We start from the raw sequence: 23,834 nt of genomic DNA, 5'->3' as shown, positions 1-23,834 counted from the left end.
TATATGTTTCTTTTAACAGATAATACCAGCAGCAACCAAACTCATTCTAAAAATAATCAATTCTTCCTTCAGTACTGGCTGCGTACCTAAATATTTTAAACTAGCGGCTATGATAAAAAAACCTGACCTTGACCCCTGTGAACTGCCAAGCTAAAGGCACAATATCAAGCCTTCCCTTAATCTCTAAAACCCTTGAAAAGGTTGTAGCACAGCAGGTATGCTCATATAGGAATAACATAGGAATAACATTCATGAAATATGTCAGTCAGGATTTAGGCCTCATAGCACAGAGACAGCACTGGTTAAAGTAGTAAATGACCTGTTACTAGATTCTGATCAGGGTTGTGCCTCCCTGCTGGTGTTGAAATATCTGTTGCGCTACACATGCTACTCCCAAGCTCCCAGTGTGACCACGTCTTCTCTCTGGAACTGCCTGACCCATCTTGATGCTCTACTTCTGGTTGGAGTCTTATAACTTGGTGGTGCTCCCTGCTGCTGAGGATAGCTCCACATGGACCACCTGGAAATATATGGGACTGCTGTGGATAAAACCACTTGGATACTATAGTGCTATCTCAGTGGTCATTTTTGTGCTTAATCATCGAACACTTGCTGTCTTTGGCAGGAAGGAATTAGAGTTAAATCTTTAATGAACTCAGAAATTCCATTTATTTGTAGTTTCCCTTAAGCTTCTGGTTACACAACTCCACTTGTTTATAAACAGTTGTAGAATGGACATTATTTATAATCACACTTTAGTGTCTTCCAAATGATGATGGGTTTTCTTTCGAGTCTGGTTCCCCTCAAGGTTTCTTCCTCATGTTGTCTCAGGTAGTTTTTCATTAAAAACCGTTGCATCAGACTTGCTCATTAGGGATAAATGTAAATTCATGATGTCATCTTGTAATTTTTACTCTGAATATTTCTAAGCCTATGTCCATGAACTGAATTGAATATCGTGCATACTGTTAAATCAGCATAATCAGCTAATTTGTGTATTTAGGCATATTGTGTAAAGTAACACAGTATTTTCAACCAGAATCTAATTTTGTGTCACATCAGTGTAAAATATTATATGAAGGACACAGTACACGGTACAAACTAAAAGGGTTTTTCAATGTGTCTTTGGATACATAATGGCTCAAGCTTTCTAAAGAGGACCTAATTTCAAAAAAGGGAAACACTCTGTTGTAGGGTTTCACATAAAACATTACGTGACAAACACTGTATGGTGCTAGACATCTTTTTTTTTCTTCCCTAAAAGGAAAGAAGACCTATCCGTTATCTCAACAACAGCTACATGTCTGTACTCACAAAAGCCTCAGAAGTAAATATTCATTTTACATTTGATATTGATCTGTACATCCTTGCATAATATACATACTGTATGATATGATACATGCTCTTTATACACAACCCTACAGTTTGCAAAATACTAATAGTAATCTCAAATATATATATATGGCATTTCTGTTACTGGGTAAAAACCCTCACTATAGCATGCAATGCAATAAATATTTCTATCTTTCATGAGTTGTGATTTTCAACACTAACAAAATGGCAAAGTGAAGTGGACTAAAGAGAAATAGAGAACAAACACATGTCTGCTCATTAAAGGTGCTGCTACAAAGGAGAAAGTTTAACTCATAACAAGGGCTGTGAGTAGACAGGGGGCCTCTAGGGAAGGAAAATCAGCCAAGAGAAGGAAAATCTTACACAGAAGAAACAGTGCATTAAAATAGTGAAAAGGGCCAAAATTCCTGCTTGTGCCTGATGCCAAAACATCTGAACGCTGAAGGTAAATGAAGTAAGTAAATAAATAAAAACGTTAAGTCATTTCTTAATTATTTTTTTTATTGTAAGCTTATTTACTGAAATTATATAGAGCAACATTTGGCCTGCAAGAAAACATTTTTTCTTCCTTCTGTTTAGTTTCAAATACAGCAAATACAGCATGTTGCGCTTATAACAACAAATAACAGCAAAGAAAGTGAAAAGCAAGAGCATTTTTCCAGCCCTGGGATCATAAATGGCCATCTCCAGAGGACCGACATTAAAAATTGAGCACATCTCTGATTGCCAGAGGCAACAACATTTCACTGAGTTGTCTGAGTTGTCCCAAATCTAACACTAATGTACAAAGGGATGTGTGTTCGTGTCAAACTTTTACAGACAATTAAGTGAAATACTGTGGCCAGATAAGTCTTCTAATAGAAGCTCTTAGGCAGATGAAGCACACAGCACAACTGATTAAGAGGGGACAAAAACATATTTAAGAATGAATCAAAAGAAAATTGTAATTTCATACATTTTGTGCAGCACTACAAAGGGAACACATGACAAAATGACACTCACAATATCAATGACTTTTGTTTTTTTCCTATGTAATGTACAAATGCATTGTTTCCTGTTTTGAGCCCCAAAAGCTAAAGGCATATTTATAATACATTATTAAGAATACATCTGCTCATGCAAATAAGTATTTGTAATACTTGTTATAAGCTTAATGTTCATAAAACCTTGACCAGTTTTCAAGTAAAGTAAGATAAAAGGGGCATGAAAAGGGGAAAAATGGCTTAAATTTCTAAAAGAATTTTTACAGGTATTTCATAAGAAATATTTTTAAAAATCAGCTTTACAGATATGAAGAATTCTTTTGTTAAACAACAAACATACCTTGGGGCACATGGTATAATGAAATAAAAAAGGGAACATACTATTCTGTACATATTTTACAAAAGATGAATAAACAAAGATACATGTTTAATAGAGAAATGTGGAAAAGGTATTATCTATCATGGTGCAGGGCCATAAATTGTTCATATTCAGTCACAAAAAAAAAAAATCACCTTCTTGCCCAATATTGCACTGTGCACTTAAAGGGGCAGTGCATGAGAAATTCCTCAGTTCAGTAAAGCACATTGTGAAGAGAGGAAAATCTGACAAACAGCACCTTTAAAATTCAATACTTATCACTATAAGTAATTATAATTTTTCTTAACTTTACATGTTTAAAGTCAAAGGTGGACTAACAAAAGTAATTCCTCATTTGATGAGAAAAATGACTAATTCAGGGAGAGCACCATAAAATAAATGATTCATGAGCACAAGATCTAAAGCAAAGCACGTACATGTTTGTGCACGGAAAAGGAGTTAGTAAATGTGACCTCACAAGAAATAGTGAGTAACAGGGTGTAAGTATTCCAGTTAGCTAAAAGTAGCCAAAAGCAAAGCTCTCCACATAGTGATATAATAAGACTTCTTCATTTAAATCCCATCTTCTTAAAAACACTGATAGTTGCTTTCATAGGTGGAAAAACCCACAATGTCCATTTAATTCATTTCTCTCAGTCAACTAAGAGCTTCTGTCTCACTCTGTATAGTGACACCACACCCGCACACATTCAAAAATATTAACAGCAAAATTAAAAATATATTCTCACCAGAAAGTGCATTAATGTACAAAACATGTCCACACACACACACACACACACACATAGTTTTGAGGGATGAAGACTGTAGGGGTTAAGCAGTGTTGAGAAGGGATTGCATACTTGCAGAGAGTTACTGCAGTTTACTGGTGAAGTTCACCACATACAGTCACTGATTGTGTTACACAGAAAGAGTAGCTGGTAAGCAGACTGACAGGCACTGCATGCAACAGGGGACTGGGAGACGTGGCAAGATATTTGAATGTTTGTGTGTGTGTATGTGTTACCATCTGAGAGAGAGAGAGAGAGAGAGAGAGAGAGAGAGAGAGAGAGAGAAAATATGAGAGCGAGCTTGACATGATTAGATGTTTGTGCATGTGTTGGGGTTACGTGTGAGAAGGCCTATTTCTGTCCAGTAAGAGACTGGGATATGGAGCGAGGAGGAATCATGTCCAGCAGGTACTCTCGCTGTCTGTCTGCTAAACTAGATGACTTATGACCCCCAACATTACCAGAGCTCAGGTAAGCAATGTTGACTCCTACAGAGAAAGTGAAGGTGAAAATAAATAAATAAATATTTTTAATTAATAACAAAAAATAAAAAAAATCCCACAATATTTGTCACTATGAAATAAAATTGGGAGTAATCTTTAATAAGCCAAAAAATTAAAGAGGGGATAAACTTTATTAAAATGTATTATTTGATTATTTTAGGGCTAGATAAATGGTCTTTAAACTTACACCAGCTACAATCCAATTTAATCTCATTTAATAAGGCCATTGAATCTGCAGGATTTCATTTGAGCCTAAACAAGAACCACAGCTATTAATAAATTCATTAATTATTGATTTTAGTCCAAGATTAATTAATAAAAAAAGGGAAATTATGTGTGGCTCTTGATTGCCAGCAATAAAATCCTGCATTCACAAATTCCCTTTATAAATGCAAATTTCAAACCACTTTCTCTAGAAACACTTAAAAACCTTTGAACACTTCAAACCAGATCTTTAAATCCTAACACAAGAACATCACTCAGGCTTGGTAGCTTATAAACAATCTTTAAACTCAGATATTTTAAATTGCATTTTTAAATCTCATTTCAAATCTCATTTTAGCATGTTGTAAATTAAAGTCAGTATCAGATGTGTATAAGACACATCTGATACCCAAGAATTAGAAGACTTAGTGATTTCAAATATTACATGTAGTAACATACTCATTATATCAAACAATGGGTCTGCTTATATTACCTCCAGTGAACAAGTTACTCACCAGGAATGCCGTACAACTGATGTCGGCCGTCATGCTGTGACCGGCTGCTTGACGTAGAGCAGTGTTTGCTGGTCATGCCCATTATAGTGCCAGGTAGAGCAAGCTGGGATGCCTGTGCAAAGTTGGATAGGACACCTCGTGCTGACCCAGAACCCGCAGCTGATAAACTGCGCTGCACAGACACCTGGGACTGAGCAACTTGTGCTGAAGATGCCTGCAGGTCAATATGCACACATGTTCATAGCTCATGTACACACTTGGGTCACCAGGTGGGTGTAGAAATATGTCTAACTTCTTATTCCTTGCATTTTTCATATTATATCCCACTTGCACCCTAGTTAGAAAACTATAAGACCTATAAAGGCCTATAAAGGAAAATGGCTAAAAAGGAAAACAGCTAGATGGAAATTCTATTACCAGTTTCTTAAAACTATATGTTTTAAAATGTGCTCTTTTGTGAACACAATTCGTGTTACTCAGACTAGTTTATCATATACAGGTGCATATACAACTATAAACCATAGGCCACAAAGTGTACATTTTGTCAGCTCCCTATATGTAGTGCATCAATGGATGGAACCAACACTGATTATAATCATTATAGTGTCACCTCTGAACTACCTTTTATACCTACTTTATTGAGCCGACATTCTTCCTTGTACACTTTTAATTTTTGCATTTTATTTTGTGTTTAACGGTCACTTCTTTTGGCCAAATTGTTTGGTTGTCCCTCAAATCCCCAGTAGCACTGCTGCACCTGATCCTCTTGTAACATTACCACACACAGTAACACACTACCATGCTAAAGATCACTACTACAATAAATAATGCTTGTTTGTGTGTGTATGTACCTGTCTGATGGTGTGGTGCCTCATCATGGACTCGGCTTTGCTCACACTAGCTGCAGACACTGTAGAACTAGTGGACAGGGCAGCTTGTTGCTGTAATCTCTGTTCAATCTCCTACAAAACAGACACACACACACACACACACACACACACACACACACACACACACAGAATAAGCATTTGAAGCACAAAGTGTGTTAGTGGCAAATTGTAGGCAGTGGTACACCTGGAGGACCTTGTCTTTACCTGCTCTTGCTGCAGAGCTTTCACAAAGGCATTCTTCAGCCTATTAGTATGTTCAGCTTTCAAAGCCTTCTTCTGATTGGACGTCATGCATGTCTCGCAAAGGATGCGTCCGCCCTTCTCCTGCTTCCAATGAGGGGTAAAATCTGTTTTACACTGAGCACAAGCAAAGGGCTCCAGACGACCAGATGTCCCACACAGCTTACCTACACACACACACGCATAGAGTTTTAATGACCAGTAAATTTAAATTAATATCCTAATGAAAATAAAGCGCAAATGATCTGTCTGATGACCAGCACTATTAGTGTTCTCACCCTGGCTGTCAAGAACACTCTGTACCACCTCCTCCAGGCCCAGCAGGTAGATGAACTCAGAGTTGGCAGCTGAGGGCAGGAAGTAGAGCAAAGGCGCAGGTGGTTTAGGCAGAGGGATCTCCAGTAAGGTTTTCTCCAGCTGTTTGCGTAGAGCCAGTTTGGCTGCAGCCTGACTGCTGGCCACATCTTGCACAGAGCTAGATGAGGAAGAGCCCACCCCAGAAACACCCACTCCACCTGTCACACCAGCCACCCCCACTCCCCCGGTCAGCCCGGCCACACCCACTGCCTGCATGTGTGCCAGGTTCATGTAGATGGAGGAAGAGCTGGAACGCTGGGGGACAGGCACCTGCTGACTAGAGGCCTGTATCAAGCACCACACGTACACGCAAACACAGACAAAAACACACACACACACATGTTCAGTGTATAAACTGACTTAAAAAAGGGTTTCGGATATAAAATAAAAGTACTTTAAATTACATACAGGCTGTTTTTGTTACTTCTCTACATAAAGACTTTGGGCAGAGACACAACTGTGTTCAAATTACAAGTGTTCCTAATAAAGTGCTCTGTGAGTGCATCAGGTATATAAACTCATCTAAACACACACACAGTACCTGCTGATAGTTAACAGTGCTGTTGATGCTGGCTGTGGATGTGCGCATGCTGCTAGATTTGCTTAGCACTCTGTGGCCCTGCAGCTGCCCCGGGCTTGGAGCAACCACTCGCTGTGACATCATCATCTGGGGTATGGAGGCACTGGCTGCAGACCGGATCACACTCTGACCCTGAGGAAAGAAACGGCTCACAGTGACAAACTGCACAAGGCTTTGCTTCACTCAAGAATGCAGGTTTTTTTCATGACCACAGGATGGCAGTCACGAGCTGTGCATTTCTGCTGATATTTGAGGTTACACTGCTTAACACAATAAAAGCAAGAGCTTCTAAGTATGTGGTCATGTGTGCTAAAGTTAGCTTGTGGACTCCTGACCTGTGCAGCACGAAGGTTCTGGGCATCTCCACTGTGGTGTGTGTGGCCAGATCTGATGGGTAGTTTGTTGCTAGACTGAGAGCTGTGAGCTGAGGGATGAATGGATGAAGAACTGCTCTGCACCACTGACACCTGAGTGACAGATGAAGAAAAAACATTTATTTAAACACACAAGAAGACTTTTAATGTGGCTCCCAAAGAATACAATGCTGACTACTATTACTACGTTACTAGGCAGCGGTGGCATAAATAATGAAGGAAGAAATAGCTAAAATGCTACATTACATTCTGTAATCTGTAATATGTATAGCTGCTATATTTTTCAATCATTTTATCTTATTTTTTGTTATTCATTACGATTCCATTATCTTATTTCATTGTCTTCTGGAATTCGTCGTCCAGACAAAAGCAGCCGGCTTCTCATTACGGCCAAAGAAATTCAGCTTTAGAACTGTTAACAATTTTTTTTTTCACAGGGCACTTAATTATGAGGGGATGTGACAAATAAAAGGGATTTTTCCCAAAGCAGTAATAAGCCTGAATACAGACAAAGAATGAAGAATATTATACAGGTTTAAATTTCCTCTTATTACTTAAAATGTTCAGATGTTACTGTAGAGAAAACTGACCTTGATTGCTTTAACATGAACCATTTATCATGGTTATAAAATGTTTTAATATTTGATATTACTCAATAATTTAACTGGAGTCGTTGAGACCCTGCAGTCTGAGGTTCTCAGCAGCTTAATCAGACATGTTAAAGCTGATCAGATATGTCAGTAGCAGAAATTACAACAAACTGTGTATGGTAGGGGGGTCTTGAGGACTGGAGTTAGAGCCCCTGCTCAAAAGCTTAAATGCAAGAAAAGTACCAAACCAGTTTGGGATGTCAGTGGATACAGAAAGTAAATTTCTGTGGTATTATTTGATATACTTTATACACAGGATTTGGACAAAGAAACTGAGGGTCAAATATTCGTTGTCAGGCTGCTTTAGCCAAACGTTTGGTCACTTGTACTGATGGTGACGTCGGCTCCAAATCTTTGGCTGTGGACAATGTAAAATATGTAGTGTTCTCTGAAGAATCAAACTTCACTGTCTTTCCACATCCAGGACATTATTGTATGAAGGAGCCCTAAAAAGGCTTATCAACTTGTTTCTTCCATGCCCAGCGTGAAGAAAAGGGGTGGATCAGTGATGGTTTGAGCTGCAATATCATGGCAAGGACTACGCTGAAGGTGGTGCCATCAGATGTATCAGGATGATAATGCACCAATACACACAGTAAGACCAAAGGCATAGTGTTTTAATGAACATTAAAGTGAAACTGAACATCTCCCTTGGCTTGCACAGGAAGAACAGAATAGAACATCTGAATATGGGGTGTTTTGGAGGAGAAAGTCTGGAACGTTTCCTCCACCAGAATCATGTAGTGACCTCGCCAGTGTTCTGCAAGAGTAATGCCTCAAAATCCCTCCACCCTCAGGGCAGATCTGTCATTCCTAAGATGAACCGATGCTCTATTGGCCTGGGCTAAAACCAGGTGTTTCTTTTTAATTGTCCAAACCATGTATAAACACACATAAACTGGGAAAATCCGTTGGCAAAGATCAATGCCAAAAAGCAATCACAACAATGAAAACATATGAAATACAATATATAAACAGCCTTGACTTTCATTAGTGACTTGCCAACACTGAAAAGCAAAACCTTCGTGCCATTGCTCTTATGAGTCTTGATTAAAAACGAAACGTGTATTGAAGCCATGTCAGATATCAGTGTATTTCACTCTGCTGCATTGCTATTTCACGTCCATCAATGTGTAGAAGCCATGCCACACTAAAATACTGAAAGGTCAAAGCAACACCTTTATCAAGTAATCATTGTGGACTGGATCATTGTTTCAACATATAAAGCAGACTAGAGAGCACAATGAACCTGTAAGAAGCCGGAAAGGTGTTCCTTTAGATTGTTCCATTATATGGTGAATCTCCTGGAAAGTAAAGCTCAAGCTTCATGATGCAGTCAGGATCTTCTCAACACCACATCCCTGACATCGGCTTAGTACGCTGATGTCATGTTTTCTGCATGACGCCAATGAAAAACAATACAATTTGTCGAACACATTTTGTTTTTTTTCACCCTTCTGGGAGCTTTTCAATCTGGCAAACAGCTGTTTACACCTGAACAAAAAAATGAATAAAATAACGACAAAAAGAAAAAAAAAAACCCACACAAAACAGCTAATGAAAATCACAGACTGGGCCGTGTCCATTTTATACTGCTTTTCTCACTGCAGAAATGCATCCTAACAAAGTGACACTTTTCTACTGTACATCAATCAGGATTTCTAATGTTATGTTGCTTTTTAATTATAATAACACATTGAACAGCTGATTTTTTGCATATATGCTTAATAATAAAAAGAAAACTTGGAATAATTTCCTCTGTGTCATTAATCCTGGCTATTTACAATCTGACATTTCACACTGTACATACTTAAACCCTGGGTTAACCGTTTTATTTGCATATATGCAGTGTCAGCAACCATGATTTGATAGATATAGCATGAAAGCTTTAAATAACAGCATGTCCTACACTTCCGCATCCAGTGTGAATTAAAGGACCCGAGCAGGTACTGTTATCTTTCACAACTTTGTAATCTTTATTGACCTTTTAAGTGCAGTGTAGTTGACCAGGCACTTGCTAATTTTCCTACGTCAGGTATTTCTCCTTCCGTAATGTTTGACGTTTTTCCTCACCTGACACTACTGATCCGTTTTTGTTAAGTCGCTACGTCCTGGTTTTTACAGGATATTAAACACGCACTGTTCGATTTCTAATTGAGTTTCTGCTGCTAAGCATCTAGCCGTAAGTTTGTAACACGCACTGTTTCATGCTGTACACATCTGGCACCACAAAAGCACTGCAAACTCTGCTTTAAAGAAGGTCTTCATAAACCTGGATATAAATTGGTGCTAACGCCGCTTTAAAGTGTGAAATTTTCTTCTACCCTGAGTTTTAAATGTTTGCTTTAACCCAGGGTTAAGCTCAGTGTAAAATAATCTATTGTTTCTGTACAATAGTAAAAACTAGTCTTTTTCTCTGGCCTTCCAAAAATTGTATTTAAATTCATTACTTCTTATTAGACAAGGCATTAACTGAACTGTGAAGTGAAGAGAGAAACAGAAAGAGTCCGAGATAGAGACCTTGTGGGCGAGGTTCTCCTTCTGTAGTTGAGACTGCCTGAGTTTCTTGAGAAGAACCAGACGAGCCTCCTCAAGTCTCAGCTCCTCTCTTAAAGCCTTAATGACTCGCTGTCGCTCAGCGACACTCTTCCCCTGCAACACAGACACACAACACACACTCATAATGCACAAACAAACACAAACATTAAAATACAGCGCAGACGATCTCCTCACTGCCTCTTTACCTTAAACATGTCTAGGTTTACGGGTTTCACTTTGTCCTCTCTGCCTGCAGCACCTTTGGGGCTAGATGCCTCGTTGTCAGATAAAACGATCACATCTGGAGAGGGAGTGTGACGTTCTCGGTCCACTACACTGAAGTCATACATATAATCAGAGAGTCAAACATCTCATTGAAAGATTACAGGCACATATTTACGTACATCTATTTTTATTAACATGCATATTATCGTTAAGGTAATATTTAAGGCAGTATGTCAGCTGATTATGTTTCATCATTATGTTTTACTCGTATGGTAAACTCTTTTATAGAAAACAGCATATAATTGAGACAGAATATAATCTAAGCATCTGAGGGGGAAAAGGAGCCAGCTCAAGGGCCCATCAGTCGCTTTCTGACGGTCGTGGGACATGAACTGAGCCACAATAACCCGATCACTTCCAGTTCCGTGCTGGAGAGCATAGTGTGCTAATCATACTAATAAGAGATTTTTGTGACACCGGTGATTTAAAAAGCTTTTCAGTCAACACTAGAAGTGTATTACACAGCAGGAATCGACACTGCACGATTCTCCCACTCACACAATCTGGATCACTGTTTAATTTAGTTATGCTGATCCTGACCTGAGTTTTGTACATTACCTGTATCCCACACAGCACAAACTGACCAGACTCTCTCCCTCACCTCCTCTTAGCACTCATGTCCACCGGCTCATCACTGATGTTCTCTTTCCCGCTGCGACCCATAAGAGAGTGAGACACGGTTGGCGTCCTGAGGCTGCCATTCAGCTTTTCCTCATAAGTTGTGTAGCTCTGTAACGCAGAGTGGCTGCTGCCTCCAGAGGCTCGCAGATCCCCCAGTGTTCCAGAGCCGCTCTCCAGGCCACTCAGGTCCTTGCGTTTGAGCAGTGCGAGCATTTTCAGTCTCTCCATGGCCTCATGACCTTCCATTTTCAGCCTCTTGGGCAGGACGTCATCGTGAGTTCTGCTACGCTCCTCTGCTGGCTCCAGGCCTCGCTTTAGCAGGTTCAGCCGCAATGCCTCCTCACTCAAACGGTCCATTCTGGAGGAGAATGTGCACGCACACACAAAATGATGCACAGCCATCAAAACATTTCTCCTGCATAATCTGTCATGAAATATATTATCACAGAAATATACCCAAATTCAGAATACAGCTTGTCTCATCACTCCACTGCGACTCCAGAGTTTAGTAAAGCTGATATTAAGTTTGAACATGTTCTTCAACTCTTTTGTCATTGTTTGTGAGAAAACAACCAGCATGTCTTTTTTTTTGTTCATCAAATCAAATGTTTAGACATGCTTTATGCCCATTGCCTGAGGCAGTGATCTTATTAAAAACACAGATAAGCTTTGAATATAGAGGACTTCCTTTACAGGGAAACAATTAAAACCATGCAGACTCCCCAATCAAGACCATTTTATTTGTTCTCCATTGTATTTCCTTCCTCTCCTTGATTGCAACCTTTTAACCCAAACACTACCATCTGGATTTAAGTTGGATCATCACTTAAAGAGAATGGAACAAGCAGAAGTAAGCACTTGATCAAATGATCAATTTGACTAAGAGAGTGAGATAAAGGAAGAATGTTTAATTTGCTCTTTTTTTCGACACCTTTCCAGACGACTTTGCTTCCTAAAAGCCAGTGTAGAGCAGACTAAGACAATAATTGCAGACAGACTCAGTTATTTAAAGCTAATCAAATGTCCAAGCTGATTCTCAATTCAATTTCATTTGATTTGTAGAGCTTTTTAAACGTTGCCCAAAAACAGCTTAGCAGAAATCTAGATGCGGGTTTAGAACTCAGGTGACATTTCAGAGAAAAAGGAAAGAGGAAAAAGAAAAAAAAACGAGGAACAAGACTCAAAAGGGAACCTATCCAGTGCAATTTGTGCAATTACGACCATAATGTGCGCAGGACAGTCTATATGATTAGAGAAGCACTTCTCAGGTACCAGTCTACAGCATGCAGGTAAGATTACTGTCATCAATACAAGCAAAGGTGAGTCTTTAGAGTATCTATGTGTGACTGTCCAGAAGAGAAGGTAAGTCACCAGCAAAGAAAACTCCAAGCAGAAGTAGAGCATCAGGATGAATCAGGCAGGTCCAGAGGGACAAGATGAGCCTTAAAGTAGTGCGTCTTTAAACAGGCATACAAGCTAGTATTTGATTGGTTCCCAGTGACACACAGTATGAATAACAGATTTGTAGATTAATGGGATAAAATAAAGATGGAATTGTTCCAAGATAATTTAACTAACTGTGAAAAGAGCAAACAAACCACAAGCAGCATACATGGTTGTAGTAAGATATAGAAAACTCCTGAGACCATTTAAATGATCTCTTTTCCAAAAGTTAAAGTGCTTTCAAAACTCTGAAACCAGATTATTCACCCATTTCCCAAAAAAAAAAAAAAAAATATTACCTACTATTACTCTGGATCTCCACCTACACTGGTTACCCATCTCACGCTGTATACAGAACAAAAATAAAACCGACTTGCAAAGCACCATACGGCCCTGCCCTTAAACACCTACCTAAACTTCTCCTTCCACAGACTCCCACCCTCAGGTCCTCGGACAGGTTCTGCTCATTGTTCCTTCCACCCACGTCTCCTCAGTGGGTGGCAGATCATTCAGCTGAGTAGCTGTAAACTTTCAGAATTTGCTAATGAAACACCAAAATAAAAATTCTTGGCCATAACCGAAACCAAAATTCATGACACAAACGATGCTGGATTTAACAACCAAATAAGCTTATCGTTCTGTTTTGCTGCATAAACTCTAATAAGGAGTTGCTTTTAAATAATAAAATGCAATAATTGAATAAAACACAATACAGTATATATCTACTAGGCCATATGTACTAACTAAAAACAGCATTGTGTTTTGCGTAATGCTTTTTAATATATAACTACTACTTATAAACTACTGTACACGGTCTGTATAGGCATGCTTTCGAAAGGTTCATCAAACCTAAATCGGAAAAGCACCACGAGCAAACCGGTCATTTTTCTGGTCAGAATTTTCAACATTTAAATGAATAAAGTCATAGAAATTTCCAAAATTTCACTCCCCAACACATCACGATGTTCCTGAAACATCTTTATCTTTTGAAGCTAAGCACAAAACAGCTCTTCACACAATACCATGCCACTCCAACCTGCTCTTCAACAATCCAGCCCTTTCATTAACCACATACAGAGTGTCTTAAATGCTTGAGTTGACTATTTTTCATATACTTTGCTTAAGGCAAGCATGCTATTTTTTTGTTTTAATTGGCTTGGGGGTTTATGGTCCGTTTATTTATTTTTTTACGGTGCAACAGATTCCAACTAGCACCAACTCAAAAGGTTATTCAGTTTGTCTTTACAGTTAAATCCTGAAAAGCACGAATATCCAGAAGAGCCTTTTCCCTTCAGAAAGGTTCCTCTTCAGAAAGTTGAACCATCCAAAGAAACCTTAAGGAACCTTTTAGCTACAAGTGTACTTTCATCTGTGGTTGTTCCTCTTATTCTGTGCAGTGTGTACTGCATAGATAAAGGCAAACCATCACATTTCCTTAACACGTCACATACAAAGCCTTCTGCTCACTCGTTCATATATGCAGTGAGAACCAAATGCTTATAGTGGTAGTGACTCCTCGCTGATCCACAGGTTTTGAGATGAAACAGGAAAAAAAAACTTATGTACAAAAAATATGGGAATAAAACTAATATTAACTGCATTAAAAAAAACCCTTAGGAAAAAAGCACTCATGCCGAGTTTTTTTTGATAGATCTGCATGATGCAACCATCCTCAAATGTGATATTCTCACCAGGAGGTCCATCTTATCCCTTTCTGAAACAGAAAACCACTGTGTCTCTCTCCAATCTCTTTCATTTTAACTCCCTCAACTGATCAGCTACCTATTTTCCTGCCCAAGACACATACCATAATTGTACACAGAGCTGCATATGTGTCCACGAACACGCGCACACACACACACACACACACACACACAGAGCACTGGGCTCTCTGCCAGTCAACACAGTCCTTGTACGCCTCCAGCAGCTCTCACATAGCAGGAAAACGGAGGTGTTAAGATGGAGGTATGGTAAGCGACAAGATCAGACACACAAACGCATACATTCTATAAACCCTCTTGTCTACGCATCCACCATCCATCTCCTCAGAAGACCAGAGTTTAAACATTCCACAGATGCAAAATAAATACATGAATGTGTTCTGCAATGTGTAATGTGTGTGTTCGATGGTGGTATGTTCAACAACACCAAAAGAAAACCTTATAGACTTTCTAGATCGGAGTTGGAAATTAAATATGTTTAAAGTTTGCTGTGTGTGTGTGTGTGTGGTTAGAAGAAAGGAAAGAAGTAAAGCTACAGGCTGATTAAGCTTTAAAAGTCAGACTGTGAAAGCCTGAATTACATTACTGCTGGAGACCCACAAAGAAACATCCACACGGAAGCCTAAGTCATGCCAGTGTGTGTAGATCCTTTGTTAGCCCTGTCCTACCCCCTCCCCTTGCGTACACGCGCACGCACATACACACTTACTTTTACACTCTTTCACTCCATCTTTCTTCCCAGTCTTTTACACACACACACGCACACACACACACATACATTTTCTTACTTTTCTACACACAAACACCTCACTGTAGAGTTTTTAATGCCAGCAGAGTGGCACAAATCCAGCGACTGTTCTTCAGTCAGTGGCACACATATGTAGCAATACCTCTTATACCACCCATCCCCCATCCCACAATCCTCTACACACACTCGCATCTGGCTGCCAATCAATCTGCTCTCTGTACTGTACTGGGCAGTTTGGGCTCAACAAACCCAACCCCCATCTTTCTTTTTCTACAGAGACACTCACAACGGACATCCCACACACAGAAACAGACGCGCGCGCACACACACACACACACACACACACACACACACACACACACAGACACACACAGACTTTCCAAGTCATGCTTCCAAATTCAAAATCTGCTACCATTCTGATCAAAGTTAAGTTTGGACATTTGTTATTGAACATTCTATTAGGCAAGATACAAGTTTATTGTATTAAATTTCTTCAAACTTTTATTAAGTATCAATTATGTTATTTTGGGGAGGGGAGTGGTCACAGGACAGAAAGAAGACTTTGGTTTTAGTTGAATATATCTATGACACACACACAGTTTGTTCACTTCCTTGTCATAGTTACCGAGATCTAAACAGCAACCAAAACCGTGTCCTTGGTGCAGGATGAGAGTTAGATCTTGGTGCAAATTGGAAAATGTGTTACAGTAATGCAGACAGATATGCTGAGAACCCACAAAGAACTAGGAAAACATACTGCCCCAAAGCCTAGGACAAACTTAAAAGTTAAAAAAAGGCAAGAAAGATGGAGAGAAAGGATAGATAGACAGACAGACAGATTGACAGATCGATAGATGTTCAAATATATGTGAACAGCTGACCATGACACTCACATGACCATCCCATATTCTATATAGATATATCCATATACCATGGACATTCTAAAAATGTGTGACTCCAAATATGTGGGAAATGTTTATGGAAGGGCCACATAAAATGTAGTTCAGTCTGGTGTCCACAAACCTTCGGCCATATTGCATAGAGAGACAAACATCAGCTATAATACACTTCACCGCACTGGTCAATTCAGCTCTGCTGCTGAGACACAGGTTTGTTTCCCAGTCATGCCCTGCACTGCCCAATGCCCAAAGGATTCAATTAACTCTGCTCTCACTGGAAGACCCAGATTCCTCTCCTGGCCCTTCGTAGGCGAGATACCATAATGATAAGTGCTTTACTTTTTCCTCAGAGAACATTGAAGTGTTAGGTGACCCATAAAAAGCAAGATTTGATGACTTTGTAACAACCTATGAACAAAGTGAAGCAAACAAATATGTAGTCTGGCTAATTACACTTAATCATTTTATCAATACAAAACATTCTTTCTTTAAATTATAAGTTTACACTTAATTTATATTTAAATGTATTAAAACTGAATGGGTAGGTCATGATTTATTGCACACTAGCCAGACTTAAGCCACTTACCTAAGTTTAAATAAAGTAGTTAGAGGTTACTATTACCATGAGCACTAACCACTGGGATTGATGATGATTCAAATAATAAACTAGGGTCAGTTCATTTTAGTGACCTTGAGCTTGACATTTAAACAGTACAGCAGATAGACAAAACACAGAGCTAGACAAATCAATGAGTGAGGCTTGCTTTGCCACTCAAACATAAAAAATGCCCACAATTTACATCAAAATGCAGAAAACAATAAATGACCTTGATTCAGACACATTCATTGTATTTAAGGGGACACACACTCTTACTCACTCACTCACTCATTGAGATTAGCTTTTTTCCTGCAGTGCCCCTTTATCCTGAACTATTACATAAAACACAGCATCTCATGGCATGGCTGAAGAAAGACAAAAACACTGTACATGTACTTGAAAGAAAGTCACAGTGAAACACTAAGCGCTTACACAGAGACCCCCGAGGAGCCGCTCGTATTCACACACTTCTGCTTGTTTAGGTCATGCAAAAGCACCATAAGACTCCATCACCTGCAGATGCTCTCCACACATTTCATACATTCATTAACCTTTAACTCAGAAACAATCATTTCTCTGCATGGCTGCCTTTTAAGAACTCACACAATGTTGGCAGATGAATGAAATGAACAATGACAAAGGGAACATTGGAGTTCAGTTTGGTTTCTTCCTATCAGGAAACAAATAGTTAAAATTTAGCCCCGGCGGACCATTTTTGGATACGTCGATTCCAAATGATCTGCAGACAAATCTATTAGCAAAAGATGTAATGGCAGAAAGGGGAGGTCATCACAGTGGAGCTTGTGTAATCTAATCACATTATATGAGAACGAATGCAGATCAGAAATGAGACCAGATACAAATCTGGACTGGATGCAATCACCAAACACATTCAGTGAGCCACCAAAACGGAGTGAAGTTCTGGCACGTGTGCCAGTGCCTCCAAATGACAGCACTTCATCCTTATCTCCATTCAGCAACCCACACACACACACACACACACACACACACACACACACACACACACACACACACACACACACACACACACACACACAGAGCACGCTGACAGCCAAGAGAATGGGCACGCTGCTAATTTGTGTAGAGTAGACTCCAAAGCCTGTCTTATACAAGCTGGAGCAGCAGATCTGCTTCTTTTCTCATCACTGCTGTCTATAGCTGAGGCTTCTTCCCTGGAGAGGAGCTCACCTGGTGGAGGGGGGTGGGGGGTGTTGGGGAGCAACTCACACATCACACACAGGCGCAAAATAGACTTTTCTAAAAGGAAGAGGCAGAGGGTCACCTAAAAGGGGAGAAAATAGGAAGAGAGTAGCCATGTAAATCAGGACAACATCAGTCGACTATAACGAGAGCGATATCTGCTCGTCATGCAGCCTGTGTCTCTCTCAATATTATAACACTTAAGCACAGGTCTTCATCAAACAAGGCAACAACTCCGGGCTCTGGGGGGTTGCCATGGCAACCAGTACATCTATTTTTAGACAGTACCACTAATCAATTTAATTTCTGCTGTAGCCCATGGCAAACATGGAGGGACAGAGGACTGGCCTTGGACAAAGAGAGACAAAGAGAGATGAACAAAGTCAGCACCAGGACAGGGTTAAACTGAATGCAGAGAGTTCCCTGAAACGAAACAGAGCTTTGTGCAGAAATGCCAAAAACTGCAGACACCCCATAAACCATGAAGTCTAAGCTCTATGCCCACCCCCTCTCACACACACACAAACACACAGTTAAAAAGTGTAAGGTCTGTGTGTATATACAGTAGGTGCTCAAACAAGCATGATTATCCCAGCTCAGGAAACCACTCAAAATCAGGTTACAAAGTCAGTCAAAGTGCTTGATTTGTCTAGAGTGAAAGAAACATGTCTAACAAACTGAGTGGGTTCATATGCAAAAGCCCTGAGAAGTCATGGTATTCTGGGGTGTAGCTGTGGCCACTGTCCTTCAAAATTGGCCTGCTGTTTTTGATTAAGTGTGCAAGAGAGTGAGAAGGATTAGGACTGATCCCAGTCTGTGAAGGGGTTTGTGTGAGGAGGGTCATATGATTATCTGTAAGTTTACACTGGCAACTCTGTGTGTGTGTGTGTGTGTGTGTGTGTGTGCACGTGTAACATTGGAGGTGGAACAGCCGTGAGTGTCCTGTATGAGTAATGATTAAATGTTAAATGTGGCAGATTCCAATGACATGAGACAATCTTCCTGCTTATTTTGTTTTGAAGCCAGATTACAAGTGAGAGAAACTAAAATACTTAGAAAGTGAGAGAAAGTGAGAGAGAGAGAGAGAGAGAGAGAGAGAGAGAGAGAGAGAGAGAGAGAGAGAGAGAGAAAGAGGGAGATCCCTGCTACTAGGGTGCTTTAATTTTTTTCCCCCTTTAAGACCCACCACTAGTCTTTGTCTTCTTGTATCTGTAGCCCCAAGCTCAGTCCGGCTTTTAACCCCAGAACAGGGAATTATCCCTCAGCAGAGCCATCAGTGGTTAGTACTCTATACACACACACATAAATCGTCGCTGTTGGGTGGAAACCTCGTATGTCCAAATTTGGTCAATTTCATATTTTTTCACATATCGATACTATTGGTCAGTCCCCACGTGGGTCTGTTATTTTTACAAGTTATTAACCAATCTAAAGTCTTGAAAATAGCTTGAACGCAAATGTCTTAACTCCATTGGACACTTCAACGCGGGAGAGCTGCGCAGCATGTTTCTCCTCAAGATTAAGAGTCGCAACGAATCAACACGTCTTAAAGTGTTATCTAAAGTGATTTTCATGGGGCTCAAAGAAAAAAAAAATCTTGACCCCTGCTAGTTCTGGTGCTCGTCTGAGGACAGGAATTTAGCGCAAGACAATCCACTGCAACGCGGACTAAACCCTGTGCACTGCAGATAAGATAGGATTGTATCTTACAATGTCAAGGCAAACCGTTATGTTCAACCGTCATGCTCATCACTTTAAGCAAGCTGGCTGGCTTTTTGCCTCGTTATTATACGTAAACATGCCGTATAACGTAGTGAAACGATAATTTGAACTTTATTAATTTTATTTTTTGGGTGAACTATCCCTTTAACTATGATTTTATCAGTGTTTATCTGTGTTATTGATGTATTTTAAATATCTATTTATTACTGCTTATTATACATGTTCACTGACGTTTTAAAATGTTTTTTTATAATATAATATTTGAATTAAATTGAATGTTTTGGATACCACTATTAAATTATTGTTTTTATTATTATTTTACTGACTTTAAGTCAGCCTACTTATAGACAATGCCTCTCTTGGCACTGTGCATGTAAAACACTGTTTTTTGGACACTAACAAGTGAAAATAATTAGGTTAGATACATTTGAGTAGGTCTGTTTTGTTAAAAATCGACAGCTGTAATGCTTCTGTGCAGAAAGAAACCCGTGAGCCAAGAAGGTAAGTTTGCGAGCAGATTAGACTAATTTCTACCTATTAGACAGCCTAATCAGCTTATCGTGTTTTGTATTGCATCACTTATAGCTCTTAAACCTTTAAAATAGAGTTTAGGAAGATGTATGTAACTACAGTCATTAGCTTTGGTTAACTATTGAAGCCTTTTCTCTTGTCAAAAGGCTCAACGTGACCACAGACTTACGTCTGTGTCCGTACCGTTCTTATCATGACAGCATAATCTCGTATCTCCCTGCTCCCAAGTCATAAAGATTGTATCTCTGATAAAACGTGACTTTGGGAAAATGTTGTGTTAATGTTGGTACACAACAGTATATGATGGCAATATAAGGTATAATAACAACTTTAACGATACAATGTTTAATAACTGGGGGCACGGTGGCTTAGTGGTTAGCACGTTCGCCTCACACCTCCAGGGTCGGGGTTCGATTCCCGCCTCCACCTTGTGTGTGTGGAGTTTGCATGTTCTCCCCGTGCCTTGGGGGTTTCCTCCGGGTACTCCGGTTTCCTCCCCCGGTCCAAAGACATGCATGGTAGGTTGATTGGCATCTCTGGAAAATTGTCCCTAGTGTGTGTTTGCGTGAGTGAATGAGAGTGTGTGTGTGTGCCCTGCGATGGGTTGGCACTCCGTCCAGGGTGTATCCTGCCTTGATGCCCGATGATGCCTGAGATAGGCACAGGCTCCCCGTGACCCGAGGTAGTTCGGATAAGCGGTAGAAGATGAATGAATGAATGTTTAATAACTCAAATACTGCGTTTTTTTAATTTCCTGAAAAATAATGGTTTTGGAGATACGAGGATTCTGCCCGACAGCGACGAAATACTACATACATGCTTACACAGACTTCAACAACCTGGAGATCCAGTAAGTTAAACCATGTCAAAGGTAAACTGCTGCATGCATGGTAGCCCATAGCTTAGATATTAGTTCACTTCACTAGCATCAGATACAACATACTCACTGATGCCATACTGGTATATAGGATGTACTGATCATCTTTCTGAGCCTAAGATTCAAAACTGTTTCTGTTATTAGCTATTAGCTTTAATTTTCCTTGCCCTTTTGCCTAGGTTTGAAAATCTAAATTCAAGTCAAGTTATATGTAACATGACAACTACTCTGGGTATGTGTGGTTACTAAACTCAAGTTCTCTTTAGTGTATTAGATACAACCTGTGAGTGCTGTGTGTGTAACAGCTTAGGTTAAAATACAGAAGATCTGGTTCCAGGGTACAGTCACACAATCACCTCACACTGAGAGCTTGTGTGAAATAAACACGAGGGGAAAAAACATAACTTCAAGCAAGCCACAATTAACTAATAGACTGTCAGATTTAAACATCCTTAAAAAGAGAGTCAGTTGGTTGGAAGGACTGAATCAGCAATTATTTTTAGAAACTTAAGAAATTATCGGTGACAAGTCAAATTTGTCATTCCAAATGTATACAGAAATAAAGTATTAACCTTTCCTTGGAATTAGTGTGGTGCAATTAAAGGGTGACTGTACCAACACAGGGTCATGTGGAGCCTGGAGCCTAACACTGGAGCACAGCTGTCTCTCTCTCTCTCTCTCTCTCTCTCTCTCACACAAACACACAGACCATTTCCCATCTATCCATCCAACCATCCTCTACACAGCTTACTGGTAGCAGGGAACCTGGACCTATCCCATGACACTCAGGGCACAACACAGGGTACACCCTGGACAGGATGCCAGCAGGGCACAATCACACACACACACGCACACACACGTCAGCCTACAGTGCATATCTCTGGAGCAGGTACTCAAGGAATGTGTCCAATAGTATTTTTATATAAAAAAAATGTAAAAGGTATATACTGAGACCACTGATGTTAATTAAAAGCTTTATTCTAAAAGCTTTCTAAAAAGGTACACCACATACACCTTACCTGGCACAAGGAGTCACACAATCAACAAAGAACAGTACAGTTTATTACCTTTAGTACTATACAACGCAAGATAATAAACAAAACTACGGTTTAAAGTAATGGCACAAGTGCAGCAAGGTTATTGTGTTTATGGTGTTAGGATCACTTTTTCCAGGGTGCTCACAGAGCTTAAGAAACAAGTCGGGAAATCGTAAAAAAGATCCAGTGCAGATTTCAGTCACCTCATAGAAGCGAGCTTACTGGAGACGAAATGTCAGATTCATCTCTCTATTAACTGAGGACGGGTCACCGGGTGCTTAGGGCAAGTGTACATTATTCAGCAATCTAGCACCATAATGTGAGTGTTAGGGGCTGTGTTTATAACCCCACCAGATCTAATCCACTATGAACAACTCCAGCCTCCTGAACTCTGGTTCCTCGTATTGTCACACACACACACACACACACACACACACACACACACACACACACACACTTCATTCCATGTTCTAAAACAACACACACCACAGAAAGACAAAGTGAAATCAAGCTGTCAAACTGACCCATGTGTACTGGAGGATGTGGTACAATTCGAGCTGAGCTGCTACTTTTCTCACTCCATTGTGTGTTCTTGTGTATCAGCAGCAGCAGCATGCACTGATAAATAGGACGTTACATGGTAGCCATTTGCATGCTCTCGAAACAAGTTGAGGGCGAACACGTCTCGACTTACGCAAATGGCTGATGGCAGGATCTCTATTTTATCCCACAGCAGGAGGTTCCGCCATCCGCAACTCACTCACAGCGACACGCATCACATCAAAACCTCGCAACCGGATCCAAATAAAACCCCTGTATTTCATAATAAACCCATTGTTCGCGTTGCAATCGTTCATGTTTACAGTTTGCTGTTTACTGTAGTCGCGCACCAGGGAAAAGGGATTTTTTTAGAGCGATTATTTTTCACCCTAAATCTGTTGGGTTTTAACCTCCAGAGACTCAGTTCATAGCAAGAAACAATAAAAAAGCTCGTTTTAAACGCAAAAGCGGAAATTATTTACCCCCTCAAAAAAAACACAATAATAAAAAAATAAATAAAGTGCGAGCTGACGGAGAAACACACGCACACACGCATCACGTATCTGTAACACGACCATCGTGTGTGTTTTACTTTAACAGGATCGTTAACACCTCGATGCGATCTTTAAAGCAAAGCGCAATAAATAAATCTCGCTGTACGGATATGTAGCGCGAGCGTCGGCGTATAAATACCAGCACGGCCCTTAATTGTTTTTGTTTATTTTTAGGGGTGAGTTGAGAGAGTGAGTGAGTGAGTGAGTGCGCGCGCGCGGGCCGCGGCTCATCCACGGTCTCACCTTGGTCGCCTTCACCCCACAGGTTCCCTCTCGCTCCGGTCTGCTTTTGGGATGCTGAGACGCTGCCGTTACCTCTGGCGACTGATCCCGGCACCGGCGAGCAACACAAAGCCTGTGATTGGGCCCCGGCGCGCGCTCGCTCGGCGCTCAGACGGGATCATTGATTGGTCGGCGTCGGTGTCGATGACGTTGTTCGCGTTACGGTTTGTTGTCGTGTCGGCGGGGGGCGGGGCCACGGTGACGGTCACGGAGAGATGTGAATGGGCTTGTTGTGGTTAGTGGCTGTAGTGGTGTAAAGGTCGAGCAGGAGACTGACTTTATTCACGGGAACTTTAGTCAATTCCTACTTATTGAGTCGCACAACTTAACCACTACTCTTTTTATATGTTTTTGTATGTCTTTATTCATTTTATATAAATTTTTTTTGCTGCTGTAACAGATAAATTTCCCCATTGTGGGAT

The 23,834-nt window shown here is 40.2% G+C and overlaps 1 protein-coding gene across 1 annotated transcript; it reads right to left on the bottom strand.

The window, feature by feature from the left end:
• Positions 1-1,836: 1,836 nt before the first annotated feature.
• On the bottom strand, positions 1,837-23,570 carry LOC132845929 (transcriptional repressor p66-beta-like). Its single transcript, XM_060870337.1, has 11 exons — positions 23,374-23,570; positions 11,220-11,597; positions 10,540-10,669; positions 10,316-10,447; positions 7,107-7,238; positions 6,733-6,903; positions 6,113-6,476; positions 5,799-6,001; positions 5,556-5,666; positions 4,705-4,918; positions 1,837-3,970 (listed from the first exon to the last, which is right to left on the bottom strand). The coding sequence occupies exons 2-11, from the start codon at positions 11,594-11,596 to the stop codon at positions 3,834-3,836; spliced, it is 1,971 nt and encodes a 656-aa protein (XP_060726320.1). The 5' UTR covers position 11,597; positions 23,374-23,570; the 3' UTR covers positions 1,837-3,833.
• Between the last annotated feature and the right edge of the window lie 264 nt (positions 23,571-23,834).

The sequence above is a fragment of the Tachysurus vachellii genome, chromosome 5 (genome assembly GCF_030014155.1).
Source record: "Tachysurus vachellii isolate PV-2020 chromosome 5, HZAU_Pvac_v1, whole genome shotgun sequence".
In the NCBI taxonomy this organism is placed as follows: domain Eukaryota; kingdom Metazoa; phylum Chordata; class Actinopteri; order Siluriformes; family Bagridae; genus Tachysurus; species Tachysurus vachellii.
This window is presented reverse-complemented; position numbering and strand designations above follow the sequence as displayed.